Source organism: Diplotaxodon limnothrissa, linkage group LG19, assembly GCF_057381915.1.
Source record: "Diplotaxodon limnothrissa isolate DT_005_m linkage group LG19, D_limnothrissa_male_GT1.1, whole genome shotgun sequence".
Taxonomy (NCBI): domain Eukaryota; kingdom Metazoa; phylum Chordata; class Actinopteri; order Cichliformes; family Cichlidae; genus Diplotaxodon; species Diplotaxodon limnothrissa.
The window spans coordinates 30134792-30159371 of NC_140614.1; the positions used below are offsets into that span (position 1 = coordinate 30134792).

A 24580-nucleotide genomic window follows, 5' to 3' on the forward strand; every position below is an offset into this window, starting at 1 on the left:
CCATGGAGAACTGAACAGCAGCAAACCTCGCTGGTTGCTTTAGCCAGTGTTAGCCATCAGTCTGTATCCAGGCAAGAGCGTCTGGTTGCTAAGACAGACTGCAACTTTTTGAGGTCCTGCTCATATTAAAAGCGGCCGCATGAGGGCGCCATATGGCAAGGGACATTTTTTTAAACATCAAACCATAAAATGCACACAACTATTTCTCCTTTTAAAACATTACCATGGGATACATGAGGAATTTTTGCCACTTTTGAAAAACTAAAAACATATTCTTTTCGCATTATTAAAAAAACATCTTTATTATTCTCCTCTTTAGGCCATGTGTCCAGTTTTAATAAGCTAACTGTCGCTATTTTCACAAACCAATGCTAAGCACTGGTTTGACTGAATCCTCTGACCTCATTTATAGGCCGAAAACACCTTTTTGATCTTTGACTGTGTCCCAAATAAAGTGGTGCCAACCGTAAGGGCTCGCGGACACTATGACGTCAGCGTCGGAGCAGTGAACTAAAACAATCAACCTCACTCCTTCTCCTTCTCCTCTCGCTCCCGACTGCACCGCCTCATCTGTGGCGTTCACAAACCCCGGTCTCAGCTGACAGACGCCAGCCAGGAGCCGCACTATTGTTGTTGTTGTTGTTGCGCGGTTTTCTCCGTCACACATCCTAGCGCAAACGATTACGGCAGAGAGAGAAGCGGCAGCAGCTTTGTGTAGCTAGTATAATATCATCTGTCCGACGACAGGAAAAAGGCATGTCTGCGCAGCCCGGTGAGGAGCTAGGCTCGGAGGGGAAGTGGTTTGGGGATGACTATGAGAGGAACGGCCTGTTTGGTAACACACAGAGCCGCTTCGGCGAGCTGCGCGAAGAATTGAAGCCGAGAGGCGGCGACGCGTTGGGCGACCTGGATCAACAATTTCATCCTTTCCAGGACGACGGGAAAAGGCCTCCCGTTGCTATGGAAACTGCATCTACAGGTAAAGCTTGCACTTATTGCCCTTAAATGCTTAAATATGTGACAGTTTATAATCAGTCTAGCCACGTTACGTGTCTTCTTTTTCAGAAGGTAACAGGACGATGTTACGGTGTGAATAAATACAGTGTGAGGGACGCAGGCGAGAGCATTTATCAGAGAATTAGCGTTACGACAGACGGCTTGTCTGTAAGCCCGGGATAAAACTTCCGAGCTCGAAAACAAAAACAAAGCCAAGAGGAAGCAACTTCAGTGATGCCGTAGGGGAAAAAATGGCAGACATATTTCCAAACTAAACTCGGCAACAGCCCTTTATAGTTATGAAACGTCATATAGCTCATGACCGAGTGGTTTTCCGCTCAGGAGACAAGAATCTGCTTGGATGAAGGCAATACCAAATAGCCTGTTGAACTCTGAATGGCCTGTTCATTACCATAACTACTGTATCATCTCGTACATGTGGGCTAGGTCTACATCTATATTAGAAATATTTGCTTGTTGAGAAGGTGAGGCTACAAATTACAGGCCTTAGCTTACAAAGCCAGTGTCTGGATAGAAAGAGAACAGCTTAATCCCTAAGCATAAGATTTCATTAGTCCAGTAACAAAACTAAAAATACAAAAAAGAATGGGTAACAGAGAGGACACGTTTATAACATAGATGAATAAACATGAAAGAACCTAATATAATGATAATAATAATAATAATAATAATAATAATAATAATAAGAACTCACGAACTAGATGAGTTTGGAAAGGTTTTGGGAACTTTAGGGGAGTTGTTGTCTGTCTTTTATATTTATGCGCGAGAGAGGGGTTACATGATGCATCCCAGTTTTTGTGTGCACCTCCGTGGATAGTGTCAGTGATGTCATCACATTGCTGGATGCTGGACTTTGTGATAAGATAAGGCAGACCTTGGTTCTGGATCCGTCATCATTCTCCTTAGCACTGCTCATCTCAAGCTGCTATTTTTAATCCTTAACAGTGTTCACTGTTCACTTGGCGAGCAAAACTAGAGCCCTGCACTTTTATTCACCAATCCACTGAAAAATTCATGAGCTTGTGCTTTAAAAAAAAGAAGAAAAAAAAGAGCTGCCCAGTTTTTCTTCCTTGCTGCTCAGGTTTTTCACATTTCACTTGCTGCTGCTTCTGCAGCAGCTGCTCCAAAACAGAAAAGAAAACATCTAGCCACTGGTAAATCCTTTAAGGACAACAGCATAGCTGAATGCTTAAATTGGACTTAAATCCTTTGATGCACGGAGTTGTCCATGACAGTATCCAAATCTGAATTGTGCAGTAGGAAAACCGCTTGGAAAATTGACATAAAACACACAGAAACGCTGCTGAAGCGTTTAAAGCAAGTCAGTGTGACATTTTAAACTGGCTTGTCAGCGTTTGTCCTCGTGTTCTAGAAGACGTAAACAGAGCACTTGCTCTACTTTTTGGCATTCTGTGCCAGACAGGCTCAAACATGGGTAGGTGCATGCAGACAAACACACACACACACACACACACACACACACACACTTTGTTTTGGTTCCTAAAAGAGGAAAAGAATAGCTTTGTGCTGTTCCTCGGACTCCCATTGAGCCGTATCCATACCAGTGAAGTAATCCACTTTGTCAGTTATGTTCTTGGTGGGAACAGTGCAGATCTCATCACATCTAGCAGGGCAGAGAGGACGTTTCACTCTTATGTAGTCATGTTATCGTCCAGTCTGATCTTTGTCAAAGACATTCACTCCTAAAAGTCCACTCATGCTTTTCTTTTTCTCTTCTCTGCGTTGCTGAAAAAATAGTTTTGAGGTTGGAATTTTTTTGGCTTTGAACAAAATGAGATTGGAAACCATATCTTTCTGCAGATAATCAATCCATGTCTGTTCTAAATCATGTTCACAGCTCTGATGTACCCACAGACCCCGATAATGCTGATTTCAGCCATATTAAATCACCACAGGGCAGAACCTTATCCTCGGATCGGATAACCTCTTTGATCTAAAAGTTTCCCATCCTATAAAAGTTTCAAGAGTCACGAGAAAAGGAAGGAGCGGAAGGAGCTCTGACCAGCTCTGATGTGCTGCGAGAACACAACAGTAGGGTTGGTTGTTCTGTAGCAGATGGTGTTTCTGATAGCTTGGGCCTGAATTCTGCCAGTGAAGAAAAAAACTGAGCACATAAGATACACAAACAGTGACACTGCCTTTACTTTTTCATAACTCCTCCTGGTGCATCATTTTATCACAACCTGAAAAAGCATATCGGTCATAAGAAACTTTCTACTCCAATCCAGTGGCTGATGGGTGGATTAGACTCACGTTTTTCTCCTTTTAGCACAGATCAGTGACAAGGATGAGACAGCATATGTCTGGCTGGGACTTTTCCATATCTTTGAGATAGAAAAAGCACTTAGTGGACTGCATAAGCCAGCACAGTGCTTTTAGCCGTGAGAGCTGTTCCCAAGGGGAGGGGGGAGGGGGTAAGCAGTACAAGGTCTTTTCAGAGCAGATGATAAAGATGCAAGATAAAATAAGAAAGAAGGGGGCTTAATGGTTAGAGAGGTGAAGCTGTGATGACAAGGCTGGTGTTTCAAAAGGCTGGCGTGATGGGAAAGAGTAAAAATATGATAGACAACACTTTCCTTTAAGGTTAACTTTAACTTGGTATCTTATGGTCAGCTGTGAGTGTTTCTGCTGTTGCATGAGCCTTACATATCTTAATAATAGTTCATCTGTCCACCTTTTCTTCAGCAATCTTGATAACTCAGTCAAACTTGGTGGATGCAATGCTGAAGAGCCGAGCGAGTGCGTTGATGAACCTGAGGTTCAGTGCATAATTGCCCATATTCTGGCTGCAAGTTGCTGTCTGTTACCCATGCTTCCTGTATATTGACTGCTGACTACTCCATTCTGTGTGTAGGAGTGGCATCCACAATCGCCACGCTCTCCACGGCAATGTTTATATTCAATTAATGCATCCTTATGCCAGTCCTCTTTTCACAACCATAATTTTTAGCTTGTCTGTGTGTGACACGTTTAGGAGACATCTGTAAATTGTAGCTTTAAAGAATTAACCTGGGTTGCAGTCCTTCTGAGTTGGCACTAGTTTTAATAATGTGTAATCTGGATTTACAGTCTCCTGGACCTGTTACCTAATGCTGAGGCATATAAGGACAAATAAAGGTGTGGTAGACCAAACTCAAGAAGCTCTTTTGAAGAGGGACCATATAAAAGCATTAGTGCGCTCATTATATCAATAAGTCAACATTTTAGATCCCATGTGTTCACCCGGAAGGCAATTCAAAGCCAACATGTGAAACATGATGCCATGTATCTGATCTTACCAGCTCTCTAGCGCTGAGCAGAGAGTCCTGAGTAATCCCTGGGCATAGTGCGAAAGTGCTCTCGGGATTAGAATTACTATCAACAAAGGCACTCACAACGAGCATTGACCATTAGTTTTTTTTTGTGTGTGGGCGTGTAAATTATGGTAGTCTTTGTCAGCTTGCCTTCCTACCTGCATCCACACTTTTAAAAGCGAATTGCTGTTTAAAAGTCACGCTAAATTGACCCGATGAGAGCGGTGTGCAGACGCTCGGTCTGGATCCTCCCACATTCTCTCTATTCATCCATAAAGCTTCATCCAAGCAGGAAAGATAGAATCAATACACTGGAAGACAAGCACTGTATAACAGCTACATTCTAAATGGGGATAGATTTTATTTAAACTGCCTCTAAATGGATTTATTTTTGACAGAGGCTGCTGGAACAATAAAAATTGTCCTGGTGGCCTTAAGTGATTTTTTTTTAAACAGTGGTGGATTCACCAAACATTTCTTACAGTAATTGTATGCCCTTGTCATTTCGGATCAATGCAGCAGAGCACTTGAATCCATCTGCCCAGCTGCTCTCCTATCGACCTCAGCTCTCAGTATAGGCTGTTTTTGTGCTCCCCTTTTTTTCTTTTTCTTTACCATCATTAAAATGTGGTACTCAGTGATTGGTATTCATCTGCTTGTACATGAACTTAAATGTAATAGCCAGAGCTTTTAGAGCCAGAGACCATTACAACTTTAACTTCATTTAAACACTGATATACAAAAGACTCAATTTAGAAATCTATTATTATACCAGCTACCAGGAAATCATAGTGAACCCTAGAGTTATAATTTCAATCATCCACATCAATCACAAAAGGCAAATACTTAACTTTCTTCATAAAATACCACCAGTTAGTTAAATAAATTTACCAGCATGTAAACCACTTGTGCTCTGCTAACACACTTACAAAACCCAATAAAGGGAAACAGAAGAATAAAAACAAGTGAATAATATGCACTTCCATGTACTTTTAGCTTATTTAAATGTTTTGTGATTTTGACACATGCACATGTCTTTGGATATAGTCCATGTTTAGCATGTTTTTGTGCAGTTTTTGTCTTTCCGGTAAAGAAAGGACAACTTGTAGGAAGTTCAAGCCCCAAATGCACAGATGGGTTGAAAGAAGAGCACTGTAATAGAGCCATTTCCACAAGGTCATATGGTGAAAGAGAACACCTGAAAAGTAACACCATTGCTCATTGGGTCATGGGTGGAGTAATGGATTCCTAACAGAGCTGTGAAGTCAGAGATGCCTAAAGGAGAAGCTCAAATACACTATATGTTTTTGAAGAACTGCACTTTTGGGGGGGTTGGGATTTTACTTCCGTACACCACAACACTTGAACTCAAACAATAAAGATTATTTTAAGTGTAGACTGTCAGCTATAATTCAAAAGTATTGCCCTAACTGACGTTTGATACACAGTCCCCAATATTTAGAAGTTCAAAATGAATGGAACAAACTAAAATTTTTAACTGTAAAGATTGTTATTTATGCTTGGATAAAACTCTTTTTCAGTAAATGACTGGCTGGTGTCACATCACCACATGTTGTGTTTCCTCCCTTGTTAAGCTTGTCGCTCTGCCTTAAGTTTGGTCTTCGGTAACTAAAAAACATTCTGTTGGGTTGAGATGAGGTGACTTGGTCAATGAAGAATATCTCATTTAGGGGTGGGCGATATAAACGATATACGATAGAAACTATATAAATTTGGCCAACGATAGAGATTTTGACTATACCGCTCTACCGCGATAGCGCATGTTGATGATGTCATCAAGCTGCACCTGTTTTGGTCAAAAGCATCGCAGCGGCTACAACCATTATCATCGGCAAATTGTGCCGCACGACAGTCATAGCAAAGAGATGAAGCACTTTTGAAATATGGGGAAAGCCAAAAACTGCGCTTCCTCCACTTCCGTAACATTGATTCATTAATGTTGAATTCTCTCGCAGCTGTTCTATTCCCATGTTGTTGCAGTATATTAATAACTAACCTCGTATTGTGGATGAATAATCTCAGTTGTTCTCCTGACTGAAGTTTGGCCCATGTATAGCATCCTGCTATGCGATTGCATTTGTGCCTGACCACCAGAATCCCTCACGTTAACTTTTATCGAGTGGGAAAAAAAGTTGGCGTTCATCCTCCAGCTTCACTGTGCTAATGTTATGCTAACATAGCTGTGTCGCTAGCAATCACGTAGCACAACATTATATACCAGGTAGTCCAACTTCAGTAACCCTGCAAACGTCACTGCTGTTTAGTTTTCTGTCTTCATTTATGTTGGAAGTTGTAGCAGAGCTGTACGTTTTAATTAGTTTCAAAAATCTCTCAGAACATGGTATGTCATGTTTAGGTGGAAACTAGCGAGCTAACTTCCTGTTAACTTGTAACTTCGTTGAATGTATTAAATTCTGTTTTCATCGATGCCTGGATGTTAAACTTAATTGTTACACCTGGTAAAGCAGCAACGCTGATCATTTTATTAAAGATGAAAGAATTTAGACCGTTTTTAACTCTCAGTGTTCGTTTGACTTAGGGACCTGAAGCCCAGATTACTCCGCGAAGCTCCTCACTACGGCAGCCGTAATGCTCTGACAATCCATCAAGCAGTGCTGCTTACCAAAGTTTTTAAGTGCCTTATAGTGTGGAAAATACATTATACAGAAGAAAAGAATATATCGCAATATATATCATTACTGCACATGCTTCAAATTATACCGCGATATGCTTTGGGTATTTATCCATCTGAACTGTGAAGAGCTGTCAGATCAGTTTTGCAGCATTAGGCTGAATTTGAGCAGAGAGCACAGCCCTACACACTTCATAATTCATCCTACTGCCTCTTATCAGCAGTCACGTCATCAATAAACATTAGTGACCCGGTTACACTGGCAGCCATACATGTCCATACCATAACATTATCTCCACCATGACAGATGGTATGCTCCAGATTATGGGCTGTCTCTCAGTTTTTTCCATACAATTCTGCTCCCATTATTAAGGTAGAAGTTAATCTTGGTTCCATCTGAAAACAAATTCTCTCTCTTTTAGGTGTTTTCTTGCAAACTCTAATCTGGCCTCCTTCTTCTTGAGTATAACCAGTTTTCATCTTGTTGTATACGATTTGTATTTGCATTCATTTGCATCCACATCTCTTTGGACCTCATATTGAGAGTTCCAGTGATGCCAAATATAAGTTCCTGCTTAATTTGACAATTGTAATTCCTAAGCAGTTAATCCAGTACTTTAGTTAAAGCACTTGAATTACAGGTGAAACCCCATCTCCAATCACCTCTTGATTTAGTTTTTAAATCTCAAATCCTGTGGGCCGTACAGAGGCATAAATTCCCCCCAAAAAGTCATCATCCAAAGGCTTATGAAACTAACTGTATGACTGGGACTATTGAGGGTCTCTGTGTGCTCGGACAGTGCAGACAGACAGACTTATGCCAGAATGTCAGTCCAGCTTGTTCTACGGATCATGGAATCAGCAGCATGCCTTTTGACTCTTTCCTGCACTGCTGCCTGCAAGGAGTGAGGCACCATGATGCTCGAGTCTGTAGGCATGCTTTGTGGGGGGGGAAAGCGACATTTCTTTTTGCATCTCCTCATTTTCAAAGTTTCTTTTTTAATGCTTTTTCGTTTTTATTGCACACTGAATGACTGCCATATAGGCGGCTCAGTGCACCTTTATTTCCAGTGCTAATATATTCATGTTGCAACTCCAAACCCTTTTGATATCTGTGCTCACATTTGTGTGTTGCCTGATAATTAGGAGCCCATGCCTTGGTGTAGCACAGATTGTCAGGCTGCATTAGTTTCAGAGCTGCACTGGCTGCACAGAGGACAACAAAGGGACTGCCCATTCACAGCACTGCGCCATCCTTTCAGTGACATGATTATGTTGTGTGAGCTGAGAATTCCTCTGTTGTCTTTTCCAATCCTGTCCCAACTGCAGTAAGGCATTCGTTTCAGCCTTATGGGTTTTTTTCCCATTGTCTGGGTGCTATATCAGATCAGCAGATTCAAAATGCCCTCAATCTCCACCAAGTTTGTCAAGCGGCTGCTCAGAGCAGCTGCTCTCATGGCGGTTAAAGACAGAAATCGTGCCTCTTAATTGTTGAACGTGCTGTTGAACTGTATTTCCTGTGTTGTTATGTAAAAATGCTTGATATAGATGGAAGCAGTGGGGGTGTTGCCTACAATCAACAGGAGCATGAGCAGTTCCCAGTTTGGGAGATGACCTTGCTTCACAGTTTTTAGTGGCTTTAAGTGCTTCCCACTGCACAGCATTTGTACAGTGAATCAGTGAGTGTTAAGATTATGATGCTGTTGCCTGTGGGACGATTGATGGGACCTATACCATAGTAGTGGACTAGGAGGATTACATGTTGCTTCACTTTAGCAGTACATCAAGGGCATTCATGTTACTGAGCTGAATATGGCTCAACAGCAACCTATTGAAAAACGTGTTGACCTGCTTTGCTTTCCTTCCGTGCCACATCACGCTTTCCCCTGTATCTCAGTTTGTGTGTGTAGTGTTTATGTCCCTGTACTGCGGTATGATCTATTGTTAATGACTGAGGAAGCAGCAGTTGGAAGGACAGCCGAAGGAAAGGGTGGCGGGGCTTTTCAGAGGAAGCAAAGGGAGGGACGGGACGTCCTGACCTGTTGGGTCTTCTGTCAGTCAGTCTGCATCCTCCAGAGCTAACCCGAAGGCTGCTATTTAAAATCTTACCCCCTCATCCAGCCCAGCAGCTGGATCCAGCCTATTTATAGCCTCACCGCTGCCCTGGGAGAAGCAAGGCTGGAGAGCAGGGGGGAGGAGCTGGATTTGTGGAAGCATAAACTCTGATTTGTACACAGCATAATACAAATATTAACATTATATGGTATATAGTTTGTATTTTTGTGGGACTACTGTGATTGCTGATGTTCATTTTATACACATGTTGCACAACTAAAACTGGTATAGGGTGAACAGATTCCAACAAACTAAATGTGGGGCAAAGAGTAGGCATGTGTGGGACAAAGTGGAACAATACTAAAAAAGGGTAGGCTGAAACTGAAGAAATACACAAACTATCCAGACATGTTTGGTTAGGGATGTACCCATAGACCTGCAGATGTGTCTCTTTCAGCCATGTTTACTTTTATAAAGTAGAACCAATAAAAATGTCGGACATTGTCTCAATATGTGTGACAGGAGGATGAGATAAAAATGTTGCAGTTTTATATGAAGTGGGATTCTTTGTCAACTTAGACTGGGAAGCTTGACATGAATTCTTCAGTTGATCCAAATTTATTAAAAGTTTTGCCCCGTCCCCTGCCCTTCCCTGAGCCTGGTTCTGCTGGAGGGGAAAAAAAGGATCTTCTTCCTTCCTACTGCCACCACGTGCTGCTAATAGTAGGACATTTGATTGTTGGTCTTCGTCCTACCTTAAGGCAACTGTTGTCATTTGGCGCTATAAAAATAAAACTGAATTGAAATTAAAGTCAGGAAATGGAAATACTTGACTTGACCTTTGCTCCTGATTCTTAATGTTCTGACATTCCTTCCTGTTTTATGTGACATTATGTGTCATTGTTATGGGTGTTTATTAAAACCATATTAAATTAAATTATTAAAAAAATATTTAAAACATTTATGGAATATTAAAATACGTGAAAAACATCATGGTTGTGGGAAGCCAACAAGCCACTGCTTTAGCACTGGGAGTATCCTATCAGTAAGCAAACTTCATTACAATATAAACTAAAACACCGCATTAATGAAGCATGGACATTCAAATTTATAAAGTGAGTCAACTCCAACTACAGCTCATGTCTGACTTGAACTGACTCACCTGCTTAAGCAGTAGAAATAGAGGACAGGACTACACTCCTGTAATGGGAGGCTAAAATACTAAATTAAATAATCCTAATATAAGCAGAAGTTGCCCGTCAGGACATACCTCTGTATTGTTACTGCTTATCCATATCTTCATGGATCAGTCTTAATATACATTACAGTGACTAGAAGCAACTGATGAAAACCTTTCAGCTCACCACAGAAGTGGATAAATCAGCCCAGTCCACAAAGGGACACACAGCACAGTCCAGAAAGACGGCAGGGAGTAGTCCTCACACCTGCCAGCAATCACCTGTTTACCACTTCAGTTTGCATTATGTGAGACTGGTTATTTTCCTGCCTGGTCCTCACCGTTCCTGTGCTGCATCATTAGCATGTGTGCATAAGCTCATTTTGATGACACTATTTTGTGAAGATGGAGAACTGGTGATTACAGAGTAGAAATGTGATTACAGAATACCCTTTGCTGGCATGATTTAGAACAGACTTTGGCTCCGACACTGTGTTTTTTGGGGGAGCCTGAACAATCCCCCTTTGTCCCTCGTCGGGTACAAGTACGCTCTGTTACCGCATCCCTCCTGATCTGCACAGACAGGCACCCAGTCTGACTGTGCTGCTTTCACAGCCCCTCTTTTTGGTAGCAGATCCAGCTGAAGCGCAGCCTTGTTTAACTGGATGTTTTCATTAATCAGACTGCTCAGGCACAGGCTGGTTTGATTCTGTGTGACACTTATCTGTCACCTAAGTTTCATGCCTCTCTCTCGCTCTTGCTTTCTGTCTGTCTGGTTGTTTTTGTAGATGATCCCATGTCTGGCCTGTTCAGGAAGCCTATGAATGATGATGGTGATGTCTACACTTCCCTGCTGTCCAATCAGACCTTCACAACGGGCCAGGAAGCCTCCTACCTGTCTGACGACCTGAAGCCCTCTAGCCACGCTTCAGGTTCTTCTTCCTTGGATCACTTCTCAAGTGACACCTACAGCTTCAGCTCCAAGATGACTTCCAGCCAAGCTAGTGATGCAGCAAAATCTCTGCTGGGCTCAGATAAGACAGAATCCTACAACTACATGGACATCAGCCACGGCGACGAGCGCCCTGACCAGCAACAGGGGGCTCTGCACAACCTGCTGGACAAAGGCTCAGCTGGACATGACTTATTGGGCAGCTACATTGATAAGAATCCCAGAAGAGATGAGGATGATGAGGATGAAGAAAATCTAGGTCCGGCACTGGGCTCGCATTCTTTCCCCTATGTTGAGGAGCCATCTGATGAGGAGCTGGGAGACTACCGTTCCTACCGAAACCTAGGCGACACGCCACAGACGGCCAGCCCGGTGAAGATCACTTTGACCGAGTCCCAGCCAACAACTACTAAGGCAGAGCCGCCGCCACACCCCCCCTCAGTCAATGCGTCTGAACGTGAAAGCGTCCTCAGTGTGGGCATACAGGGGGTCCCCACTGTCACGCTGTCAGAGCCAGAGGACGACAGCCCAGCCTCCACTCCCAGTGCTTCACCAACAAGTAGGCAAAGCACATAGTCACACACAAACACCTTTCACCTGTGCACTACATGGATAAAAGTCTGTAGCTTGGTATATCAGCATCAATACACACACACACACACACACACATTAGAATTACAGGTTAAGTTTTTTCTCTGTGGCTGGGGTGTGCAAATTACCATATTAATAGGAGAAAATGCTAACATTTAGCACTTGTAGACAGACTTTATTTGCTAAAAGAAAAGAGTTTTATTTATTCTTTCAAAAGTTATGTAATCTAGCTTTAAGTCATGTATGCACATACTGTGTGTCCAGATTTGCAAGGAAGACACTAATGCCTTCTTTTCTCTGGATTTTTTTGTGAGCAGAAAAAGATTTCCCCTCTCATGACATATTCAAGTCTGATGCAGTTTCCAAAAGCAGCCCAGGCACAAAGGGCAGTGGCAGGGACCATGATGGCAGCAGCGCAGAGTCTGGGGACTCTGAGATTGAGCTGGTGTCTGAGGAACCTCCTAAGGCCAGTAGCAACCCATTTGCCCAGCCACCTAAAAGCAAGGGCACGTTCAGCCAGCCTAACAACCCCTTTGATAGTCCCCCAGTTGCCAAGGGTGGTTTAGGCCTCGCTGGCAGTCACGCTCCACCCACAGCTTACAGCATACTGAGGGAAGAGAGGGAGGCAGAGCTTGACAGTGATCTCTTCATTGAGTCTGCGTCCGAAGAAAGCCCAAAGAGAGAGCAAGGCTTCAGTGGCCCCAAACAGGGAGTCAGCCCTCCCTCCCCCCTGGTTCCCACCACTGTCCCTCCCCGCAGTACCACTGAGGGGGCGCCCGTTGAGCCCCTGGTTTCAGAAAAGATCAAGAGCCCAGTGAAAAAGGAGGAGGATCGCCCTAGCAAACCAAAGCCCCCAACTGCGGCCGTGCCTCCCGAGGTGCGATCAGAAAAGCCCCACCAGGAAGACATGCACAAAATCACCAGCGAGGGCAAAGAAGACCTGGGAAAGCCTATTGCATCAACTTTCCTGGAGGGCTTTGATAAACAAAAAGGTGAGTCCTAAAACTGTTGCTGTTATATCTTCTTAGGTTTACACACAAACTTATAACTTATTTGTGATCTTTTATTTGTTGCTGTGCTCCCATCTTAAATACTAGCTGTCAGCTCATGGAACAAGTACTAATTTATCTGCTGGTGTTTATCATAGAAGCTACTTAATGGACTGCGTGTTTTGGCAATGATTTGTTGACAAGGCCGTGAAATAGCTGCTCAGTGTTTATCTCTGTACAAGGAGTGGGTGGGAAGGCTTGTCTTGCACTATCCCCACAATTGGTTCCCCCTGGTGGTGTATAGAAGGAAAAACAGAGAAAGGATATGGTGCTTTAAAATGCAAGGCAACTGAAAATCAGCTACAGTTTCAGGCCTGTGACTCTAATGATGCAAATGATAAGAATTACAAATGTGCAGGAGGGGGTGGAGGGCTTCCAGCATCTTGACAACATCTGGCTTCACACATCAGCCTTCAGCCCCCTGAGATTAGATAAGTCAGACATGCCACTCACAGTGAGCAGTTAATGCTGGATAGCCTGCACCTTTTGATCTCAGCAGGGCTATTTTGATTTCTATTGGCTGTTCTGGCTGTCAGTGTAAACAGCGGGTTTACATAATCCTGTGATGTCAAAACTGGGGCACTCTCTTACTTAAGAGCTTTGAAGGAATCCTCTTGAATCCCCCATGTTTGTAGAGCAAATAAAATAACCTCTGATTTAGATTTTTTTTTGTCTGCGTTGGTTCCTCTGTGGCCTCTAAGAAAGCATGGATTGTACCGACACCCTGGTTGAATCAGGTGAATAGCTGCATGTTTAAAATGTAAACTGACACATTTCATAACAGCTGAATGCATTTGTTTTACTTTGTTTACTGAGGCTAGAAGAAGGTTCTGGAAATGCTAGTAAAAAGCAGGTCAGGTCTTTTTTTTATCTCCACCACTAGAGGGCATAGTGCACCTTTGTTATGTTAGGCTGTGTTGAAGGGGAGAAGATTTTGTTTGCATCAGTCCATGCACTTCCATACCAGTTGCCATAGCAACAGCGATGGGGGACCAGGTTAGCTTTTTCATTTCCTCTCCATGGGTATTGGCATGAAGGCCCGTCAAGCTTGTAGAGGAAGCAGAAGGTGTGAGGTGTGGCTGTCAGCGGGTGGAGGGGAGGAGGACTGAGGGGACAGGACTGGCAGCTTTGATGGGATTGAAAACTGGTATTAGCACATTGTTTTCTGTTCAACGTTGACACCACACAATGACTGTGCTCTTTAAGTTGCATTTTTACACATCCAACTTTGCTTTTTTCTGTCACATTTTCCAGCTTCATTTGCATTACAAATGTGTTCTGGAGAGGAAACCATAACACACAAACATCCCGAAGGCACTAAGCAAGGAGCATTGTGCTGTAAATGCACAGTGTCTCTTGTTATGAATTATTAAGAACAAGCACTTTGCCTCTTAATTTGCCAGTGAGTCATATTGGAAAAGGCTATTTTAATCTATGGCTACAATCATAAATTGTGTCATGTGCAAATACAGAATAACGAATCTGGATGGTTGCCATATTTTTCAATGCTCATAAAATATTCCATTGCATCCTGTCTGGTGTGCAGCATGACATCAGACTATAGAATTCCCTTTTTTCTTCTTTATTTAAGGCTGCACAGCATGTGGTATGTGCTATATTTAATGCGCATATTGCAAATGATTCAAATACATATGATGCCACATTGGAGCTACGACAAAAGCAGCTTTCTAAACACCACGTGACCCTGCATCCACCTAATCCTTCCGTTGCTTTTACCCCCACTATTACAAATTAGATGCTCTGTTAGGACTTTTATTGTGAAAGGAAAGAAGCTTCGATTGTCACCACCCCCCAAACCCCCCGGGCTCTTAATCATTGCATGGATGATTTGCTGCAGCAGAAACTGTGGTGTGGTGTTTACAATTTACCCCCCTCCGCTCCATTCCCTCCACACAGACAGGCACATACGCACTTTCCCTTCTCCTTCTGTTTCTAGCCAGCACCGCTCCACAAGCATCAGTCTTTGTGCTCCGTGCGCCGGCAGCACCTTGGAAACCTTTCCTCCCTCCCTCCCTTCCTCCCTCTCTGTCGTCTCAGCCTCTCTCTCGCATCCTTTTTCGACTATTCATGCCTTTCTGGGATGAGTGAGTGAGTCGGTGCGACCGAAGAGCTAGGCAAAGAAGAAAACGGAGAGCAGAAAGAGAAAATCAAGAGAGAGAGAGAACAGGGACAGAAACTGATCACCAGCATGCAGGGAGCTGCAGACGTGACCAAGAAGGAATGCTCCTGGAGCAGTTGGAAAGGCCAGGGTACTGACGTGTTTACTGTGATTTGCTCATTTATTGTCTGTGCATACGTTGTGGCCGTGGAGGGGTAACATGGTTATTTCTGCATGTAGGTTAAACATTCATGTGTGTCACCCTTGCATGTGTGGTTTGCATGTTACATATTAGCTGTAAGCGTACGGGATTCAAACTGTGCCGTTTGCTGTTCCACCTTTCTCACGGACACGCCCTTATGACGGATCGTTTCTTGTTTCATGTCTGTGCATCTCACAAAAAAAAAGGAAAACAAAGGGAGGGGGAGGGGGGTGAGAGACGCTGCTTGGTGTTTTGGAAAATAACTGTATCCTCATCAGTGTGCTGGGAGCCATCTGTTTTGGGTGCATGGTAATATGGATGCTAGTGTCATGGACCAAGGCATATTGCTGTAATCACCCTCCCCGCTTTGCGACTGTGTAGGGAAGCTGGTTTATTATGGCGGATGCTCTGTTTTGTGTAACGAGGCAGTCACAGCATCCGAATGGCACTGACAGACTGTCTCCATGGTAACCAGGGCGCACCCAGTCCCATTACATCAGCCCTTTCTCTCTGGCCGCCATGGCACCTTGCAGAGACTGGGCCGGAGAAGAGCATCCTCCGGCCGTCTGTGCCAACAGCAAGGAAGAGCTTACAGAGGGGGCCGAGAGAGAAAATGGCGTCTTTTCCTCCACGCCGATTGTGGTTCATTATCTGTCGTCTTTTTAGGTCTAGTTAAGCCATAGAAACATGACAGACTGGTCTGTTTATTGTATCACAGCAGAGACCATAACAGTATCTGATTCAGGATGACAAAAACATCCTATTTGTTATTAATGTGCTGAGTCATTATACATTTAATTTGATCTACATCGATACCCCAGGCTGTGTAACATTATAGCCTGATGCGAACGATACACAGCATCAAGATCGCATCAAATTAAGTCACCGCAGTCAGCACAACAAAGGATGAAAGTGAGCTGATTTATCTTCTCCTTTTAAATGCCTGTGCATCATCATTTTGAAGCTGTAGGCATTTTTGTGTAGTCATTCTCATTGCCATACAAAATACTGATTCACTGCCACCAAACTCATCAGGGTTGATCAAACTATGATGTAGGCTTGTCCAGGGGTGAGTCATGGATACATGATGTAATCAAAATAATAAAAAATGACAGGTATACAAAACAGCTTATGGGTTTTCTAATGCACACTGTTGGCCAAAATATATTCTCTCCACTGCGGATGCTTTTCTATCTGCTGCCACCTGGAGAATTTAACTTTATAAAGTCACAGAGTTTTTAAAATTAAGAACACTAGTGGCAGCTCTAAAACCAACTGTCAAGACTGTATTAGCTTTTCAAATATTATAATAATCTTTTTTTAATCTTACACTGGGCCTCAGTGCAGCCCCTTAGCTCACCTTTCAAGCCAACTTCCTTGTGATTGAATGCCCCTCACAGTTCGAAGGTTTGGACAGCAGATGTGTGGGGTTTGATATGACTCTGACATGACCACATCAGAAAGATCCCATCCCCTGTTTTTCTCATCATAAGAGTAGAAAAAAAATATCTAAAACTGAGAGTCAGCGCAATCTGAAGTCTGAGCTATTAGTTCAAACCTCACTCTTTGATATGTTGGTCTTGTTTGATATGAACACAGTGCATATATATATATATATATACATATATGGGTGTGGGTGTGTCTGCTTTCAGATAGTTTTAACAGTCTTAAGTTGTCATTGAGCTGTGTTAATATAGCATTAATATATTAACCAATATTAGAGAATAATAATGATCATGATGAGGTACCATCCCCAAGTCCAAATCACAGTGGCCGTGGTCCAAATCTTTCCCGACTCTCGGCTGTGAAAGATGGTTGCAACAGAAGTCTTGTTGCATGTTTTTTCCATCTGGCTGATGGCTCATTTCAGGCCACCAGGATGTCTTCAGTGATTTAATGAGGTCAGGCTAAACTAGTTCCACTACAGAAAAAGGGGGATGGGAAATCAAATTATTGGCACTGGTGTTAATCATTTTCTGTTTTGTTCTTTTTTGCTCAGTGTTTGTGTTCAATATCAGAGCAAATAATTATATCATCAGACTGGGCTGTCAGGCAGCATTTGTGCTTCCTGTGTACATTCAATCAGCTTCCCCCCGTCATCGCTGTACTTGGGATTTACATCGTGCTATCATACCTAAGGGTTTCCTTTATATGAATATCAGACTAAGCTGTTAAACAGGCTTTTGGTGAATGGGCTGCACTTGTGGTTCTACAGACCACTTAAAGTTTCTCATTCACCCATTCAAAAAAAAAATGTGTAGGAGCCGAAGCTTTAGCGTCTTAAGAGACACAATGTCTTTTGATCAATATGAATTCAAACACTAATTTTGCTCGTGATGTGGTTGTTAACTGTCGACTTATAATGTATAAGCCTTTTAAACACTCACTTCTCTTCATTATACACTGACACAGCCTTGTCCACCCATAAGCCTTCTATTTAACCTGCTATTGTCCTTTTGTGCTCCACAGTAAAGGGAGTGGCTGTTCATATGTCGGGTGCAAAGACACATTATGTGCCGATGTCTCCCCAGATTCGGAGAAAATGAATCTCTCTCTGTTCCCAAAGGAACGTTCTTTCCCCTCCCTTCCTGTCTCTCCATCTCTCACTGAACGGTGGGGAGAAAATGGAGCATGGTAACTATGGTAACTGCATCAGGCAGGTGCTCAGCAGCGCCATGCCACCAAAGCGTTTTAATGGAGCAGTCTAGGAAGATTATTAGCTGTCGTAAGTCAAATCGTGCAGTTTTAAGTCTTTTGGTTCTTCCACTCTGATGTGCTGACTTTTAAATTAGTGGCTGGTTGACGTTCTTTGTCTCATCTCAGCTAGTCTGCGCTTAAAGTCTGAGCATGAAAGCACTCCAACAGAGAACGAGTGTGTGTTTGCATGTGTGTGTGTGTGTGTGCTGGATTGCAATGTGGTTCTTTGGCAACCGCACCCCATACACGTCCCTCTCCATCCCTCAGCCCCCATTCCTGCTCAGGCGAATGCTGATTTGCTGGTGTGGCTGTAGCCCCTCCCCTCCTGTGCAGGGGGGGGGGGGGGGGGAGACTCCCCTTTCACCGCTCTCCTTTTGTCCGTGGATAAAGCAACTGCCTCTTTCCCTGTTCAGCCATGGGAGCCGCAGGTCAGTACTCGCTTCTGCTGCAGCTAAAGCTTTTCAGTCTGCGTGCCATCTGTGCGGCGCATCACAGACCTCAGTCGCTGTTGCCTTGTCAACACCTGTCACCCGAGCAGAAATGTCTGTTGTTGATTTGTCTGCGCTACCTGTGCCTGCCCGTGTGTGTCTTTGTGTGTATTGAATGTGAGCATCTCCGTTCAAATCAGTAGCCACATGGAGAGCCGTGCCAGCAACAATGGATCGAATGGGGAGTGGTCCATGTGCAGCTGCTGTGACAATGAATGAGTCTTTGATTTCACAGTGGTGGTGTTGTTTGGGATAGGTCTTGAGCATTTTTGTAATGTATTTTAGTTACTAAGAAGACAAGACATGCTGTTTCACAGTGTGGGAACAGTGTGTGACGGAGCTGAGACTCACTCAGTGACAATGGTGGTTCTTTCACATCCAGGTTTAGCCTCCCTCTTTGGCATCTACAGATGCCTTTTAGTGGAGAGTAAAGATGGCCGTCATCACTATGCTGCTCACAGCTCCACAGCTAAAATTAGAGCGAGCAGGCAGGCAGGCGGACAGCACAGAGGAAGACACCCAAGAAACCCCAGCAGCGATCTTCTGTTCTTCGTGGGCACAATACCTTACATTAAACAGTTCTCCCTGCATGTCATCAAGGATTTAATGGCGTCCGTACTATAGTGGTTCTGTCTGGCTCGCAGTGGTAGCGGTGTGCTTGGAGTGGAGGGGCAGCCGGTTCAGCAGAGGTGAAAGGAGCAGCCGACAGTTCTCATGGAAACAAGCCCATGTTTCCAGCCGACTGCCAGAGGAGGACCCGTCGGCTGCTGGAGCTGTAATGGTACACTGAGCTAATCCTCAGTTATCACTTTGCTTTGCTAGTGGCTTTAAATTACAGGGCCCACCACCCAAAGAAGAACAGAAGGAAACCAGTGCAGCAAGACACATGACAGCCTGGGGGTATGTGTATATCCAAAATATTTCTTCTTGTATGAGGGAGCGTGCTTCACAGGAATCATTATGTTTTGTAATGAGATCCTGATGCATCGTCATCCTTCATCATGATCCAGAGCTGCTGCTCTGACCAGATCACATTGAGCCATAATCTGTGAACTGCTGATAGTGCTTCTATTTCTGCTGCTGCGTTAAATGAGCTATAGGTCAATCATTAATTCTGCACTGTGAGCAGGCAGTGCAGGTGTACCTGGAGTGTAACGTGCCCGATGGTATGTATGTTTGTATACGTATGAGACCCAACCAGATGCTCCTGATTTTAAGCACACGTCAGGTATAACAATGAAGCCCTCCGGCCTGGAGTGTCGCAACACAGATTGAAGCACTTGTTCAACTAGTCAGTCAGTTATTACCTTTGGAAAGGTCGCTCTATATATAGAGGTAAAGAAACTTAACCGGCACACCGTCACTGGGACACCTTCATTCTGCCTAACCTAATGAAAAGCTGGGTTATGAAGCTGGGTTAAAACAAGATAACGTGACAGCTCTCTGAGGACCCTGGGTTGTGAACAGCTTCCAGTAATTTGACCCAAATGTGTGGTGTGTAGACCGCAGCAGCCTAATCCAGTTTGTGAAACGTACATCTGTGGATACCAATTGAACCTAAAGAATGCTGGTTATGGATCCTAACACAGTTTACCTTTGTTCTGTCCTTCCCTCCCCAGCGATTGATCTGCTCTACTGGAGGAATGTGAAGCAGTCAGGGGCCGTGTTTAGCAGCGTGCTTCTGCTCCTCTTCTCCCTGACCCAGTTCAGTGTGGTCAGTGTCGGAGCTTACTTAGCCCTGGCTGCCCTCTCGGCCACCATCAGCTTCAGGATCTACAAGTCTGTACTGCAGGCTGTGCAGAAGACAGATGAGGGACATCCTTTCAAGTGAGTGGAAACAGTTGAAGAAAATGACCAGTTTGCATTAAACAGTCAGTGACATTCACATAATGGATGGCTGTGGACATGTATCACTTTTGTCTGCTCTCGTATATGTTACCAGGGCCTACCTGGAGATGGAAGTCGCTCTGTCTCAGGACCAGATTAGTAAATATGCTGACAAAATCCTGCTCTACACCAACACCTGTATGAAGGAGCTCCGCAGGCTGTTCCTTGTACAAGATCTGGTTGACTCTTTGAAGGTTTGCATCACATTTAAAAGAAGATCACTGTTTGCTTTTTAGCCCTGCTGAGAAGTCTGCTAGCTCTAACTTTAACTACACTTTGTTTCAGTTTGCTGTTCTGATGTGGCTCCTGACCTACGTAGGCGCTCTCTTCAACGGCCTGACACTGCTCATCCTAGGTGAGCTCATCCTGACTTTCAGGCACTGCTGTTGACTCACTCACACTCCATCTGAAGCCTAATAATCATCAGAATACAGAGCCTTATATATTGGGAACTAAACAGAAGTATGACATGTCAGTCACCATGAGAGAGCACCAAATGCATTTATTGGAGGCATGTACTGCTCTATTTCATGTATGTGTTTGCTTTTCCAGTTTACCTTAGATAAGGGAAGTGGTTGGGGTGTGCTTGGCCTCCTGTTGAAACAACTTTTTTCCTGTTTTTAACATATTTCCACTTCAGGTCAGAGTACTTTAACCATTATTTTTCTGTGCCTCTGCAGCTGTGGTCTCCATGTTCACCTTGCCTGTGGTCTATGAGAAACATCAGGTAGGAATGCACATCAACTCAAGTCAGCTAAGGTTTGGAAAAAACATTGCTCAACTTCTAAAAAGTCTTTTTTTTTGTTTTTAGGCACAAATTGATCAGTACGTGGGACTAATACGGACCCAGGTCAACTCTGTGGTGGGCAAGTGAGTGGCTGCCATTCAGTTATTTTATTTGAGGAACTTTTTTGCCAAAGAAAGGGGGGGAAAAAAGTTTACAACTTACCAACTTTCATGTTTGTCTACTGCAAACAAATGAAGGAGAAGTACCTGCCATTTTCAGTGGTCACAGTCAGACTTCTCCAAAGTTGCTCAGTGTCCAGTATATAAGTGAACTTCTACTGGGCATCTTTCATATATTTATGCAACTCAGTGGTTCTCAAACTGTGGCATGGGCAAATGAGGAAAAACAAATATAGGTTTGCTGATGCTATTGCACATTTTATTTAACTAAAATTATCAGATACTATTGTTAATGATAAAAATATCAAAACTGTGGGATGTGAAAATACTAATTCTAACTGCTTAGCAAATTTACCTATTCTCCAGCCACTTTTGAAGAAATGAAAAGCCACAGATGTTTGCATTATGCCCAGGGTGTTTCTTTAAATAAACTCATCAACACCCCTCAAAAATCAAGGAGTTTTTAGGTTTGTAACTGCTTTTCATACCTAAATATGCACTTCCTGGACGCAGGTTGCTAATTTTAGTCAGACTCTACTTGCCGGGTCCATTGACTACCATAAAAAGAGAACACACAAAGTCATGCCCTCCTTAAATTAAAAAAAAAGAAAAATAAAATCCAGCGTAAACATCTTGCTGTTAACAAAAATTAAATTCCTGTTTTCTCTGTCAAGGATCCAGGCAAAGATCCCTGGAGCCAAGAGGAAGGAGGAGTAGACCCACGTGTCTCACCGAGAAGCTGACAGTCCAGTCCAGCTCGGAGTCAGGCCCACCGTTAAAGAGCCTGGTCGTCATCTGTGGGGCGTAGTGCTATGTCATCTTGGTGTTCTCTAAAAGCATCCACTGGAGAAGCCTTCACCTTGTCTATAGCAGTCTAATCACTAACACACACACAAACAGTCACACGTATGCACATAATCCTGTTTCTAGGTAGACAAGTACACAACTCGAAGACAAAAAAAGAAACTGACTTTTTTTGTGTTGCTTATTATGAAGTGCATGAAGTCGAGCCTTGGGTAAATAATATTTGATATCTTTTGTGCAGTTTTTAAAAGTCACGCTACATTTTTTGCTTTGCAGTGCTTACCACAAACTGTACGGTTTGGCACAAAATGGCTAAACGCCCACAGACGTGCTCTGCTGCCAATGTTGAATACCGCTTCATGTTTCTGAGTTAGCAGATGGGGCTTCTCTCAGTATATGTCAATATATATAAATATCCAAAATGATTTCCTTTTGGTGTTTCCAAGCACAAAATAATTTAACGATATGCGTCTTAGATGTGGTAATTGTAGGGTTTTTGCTTTTGTATAACCATAAGGAACAATACCCACGCTCATATTTTAGGTACTATTGTACAACTTATGAAGACAAGGAGTATCTGGTGATATTTAGCTTGTTTGAATAACTGTCCAACTTTGTACTATGTTCAACTATACTCTGTAGTTCTTTAGACCCTGGACTCTTTAACTATTTGCACTCACAGTATGTATTTAATTACAAGAATAAGAAAAATAAATGTACCTTGGTGTAAAACTTCTCCAAAGCCACTTTACTGATGAGTTGACGTCGTGTTTCTGTGTGACACAACAGCTAAGTTTAAGGTGCTAACACTTAGAATGAGAGACTTGGAATGACGAGCTATAAATATAGGCCAATACATTCTGGCACCACCACACCTCTAATAGTAGGAGACAGGTGTGTGTCTGTGTGTGTGTGTGCTGACAAATTTAACTTCACTCTTGAGTCACAATCAGAAGACTGACAAGCTTCATCTGTTGCAGACAACTATTTTTAATGACCAACTGCAGAAACACAAGGCAAAGAGGCTGAATCTTATCAATGAACTTCAGCAGCCACCAAGTTAAACAGGAAGTGTCTAGGTAACCGTAAATGAAGAAAGGAAGGAGGATTTTCCTGTTAGGATGAAAGCTACAACAAAAATTGGACGTGAAACTTGGGTGGGGGGAAAAAAAAAAAACCTCCTCCGAACAACAGTTAAAGTAAAATTGAAGTTAACCAAATCACAATGCAACACTTAAACAATCATTTTTAGTTGTTGAGCACAGTTACAGGGTGTAGCTGGTAGAGAACGGCTCTGGCGTTTCCACCTCTCGGCTCCACGATGTCCATCCTCAGAGAAGGATCCACCTGCAGGATAAATACATATTTTAAAGCACAAGGACCTAAATGTGCCTAAGCAGAGCAGATGATCAAATGAATAAATAAAAGTGCACTGATCTGCTCATTACCTGGTTCCATTTTCCCAGTTTTTCAAACAACTGGGGAGCAATGGCTTCCCTTGGCGGAGACTTCGTGAACAGTCTGCACAATAAAAACAGTAATAACTTAAAAATTCAGCATTTTTACTGTTTTTTCAAAAAAAACATTTTTGTTGTCCACCAAAGACATTTTGGCCTTCCCTAAAGAAAGACCATCAGGAAAAAGCTCCCAGTCCTCTGGTAGAGCAGGGGTTGTCAAACTTTTAGGGGCCAGGGACCCCTTACAGGGGTAAAATTGTTCCAAGTACCCCCTTCTAATCCCCATGCTCAGACTGCCTTTTGTACTCCTAGATTATGTAGGAATAATTTATATTTTAAATTTTTCAATATAAATACTCAATCTGTTTCAAAGAGCTATGAACTTCATAGAAAATAAACAAAACAAAATTTAAATAAACGTGAACACTTTTAAACTCCGGGCAAATTCAAGATGTATTTAAACTCAGAGCATTTTTTTTTTAAATAAATCGGAAAGCTTTCAAAAAAAATAAACAGTGAAAACACTGGAACAATTTAAATGAACCCATTTTGTTTCATGAGCAGTTTAAAGACTATTTAATTGGTTAAATTTTAACACAATGAACATATTTCCCTTATTAAAATTATTTGCAGAAAAATGAAAAATCTAGCAATTTTGCCTTATCTGGCTTTATTTCACACAGTCAATCCAGTCATCAACAACAATTATTCCCTAACTCAGTGAGAAGGATGAGCGCGTCTCTCACTACACAGTTTCTCTATTCTTGTAAGGATGGATAACAAACAGACTCGAAGATCATCTTCCACTTATAAACGAGCTCTGTACTTCACAGTCAAAGTTGAAAATGATGATTTACAGAGGTAAGTGGCAGGAAAGGGGAGCAATATTTGCATACCCTCAGGAGCCAGTTTGGGATGCCACCCTGTCATCTGAAACCAAATGTGCACTGAGGCACACTGAACTTTTTCTGAAGTTGTTATCAGGTTCACCATTAATTTTTTCTGACGCATGTTACCTTTTCACTGAAAAAAAATTACTTTGTTTTATCTTTAAACTCTGGGTAATTTTTTATGTGATGCCGCTATAGCTTAGCTGGCTTAATTGCTTGATTTGCTATCACTTGAAGACACACAACACATTTGGGTTTTCCATCGTCATTCTTGATGAAGTCAAACTCGAGGTAACTGTCATACTTTCTCATTTTAGCTGAT

At 42.8% G+C, this 24580-nt stretch overlaps 2 protein-coding genes across 3 annotated transcripts in view; one reads left to right on the forward strand and one right to left on the reverse strand.

Annotated features, from left to right (window-relative positions):
- Window positions 1-553: 553 nt before the first annotated feature.
- Window positions 554-22649, forward strand: rtn1a (reticulon 1a). The gene is made up of 9 exons (XM_085379172.1): window positions 554-979; window positions 11005-11727; window positions 12077-12751; window positions 19934-20141; window positions 20257-20395; window positions 20487-20556; window positions 20882-20928; window positions 21013-21071; window positions 21782-22649. Exons 1-9 carry the CDS (start codon window positions 757-759, stop codon window positions 21822-21824), a joined length of 2187 nt encoding a protein of 728 aa, XP_085235298.1. The 5' UTR covers window positions 554-756; the 3' UTR covers window positions 21825-22649.
- A 510-nt stretch (window positions 22650-23159) lies between these two features.
- The window catches only part of tdrd9 (tudor domain containing 9), a 38216-nt gene continuing 36795 nt past the window's right edge, over window positions 23160-24580 (reverse strand). For both annotated transcript variants that reach the window (XM_085342703.1, XM_085342702.1), the window contains exons 34-35: window positions 23360-23432; window positions 23160-23258 (exon numbers count right to left, since the gene is read on the reverse strand). In XM_085342703.1, coding sequence (XP_085198829.1) covers window positions 23160-23258; window positions 23360-23432 — 172 coding nt within the window. The remainder of the gene's footprint in view (window positions 23259-23359; window positions 23433-24580) is intronic.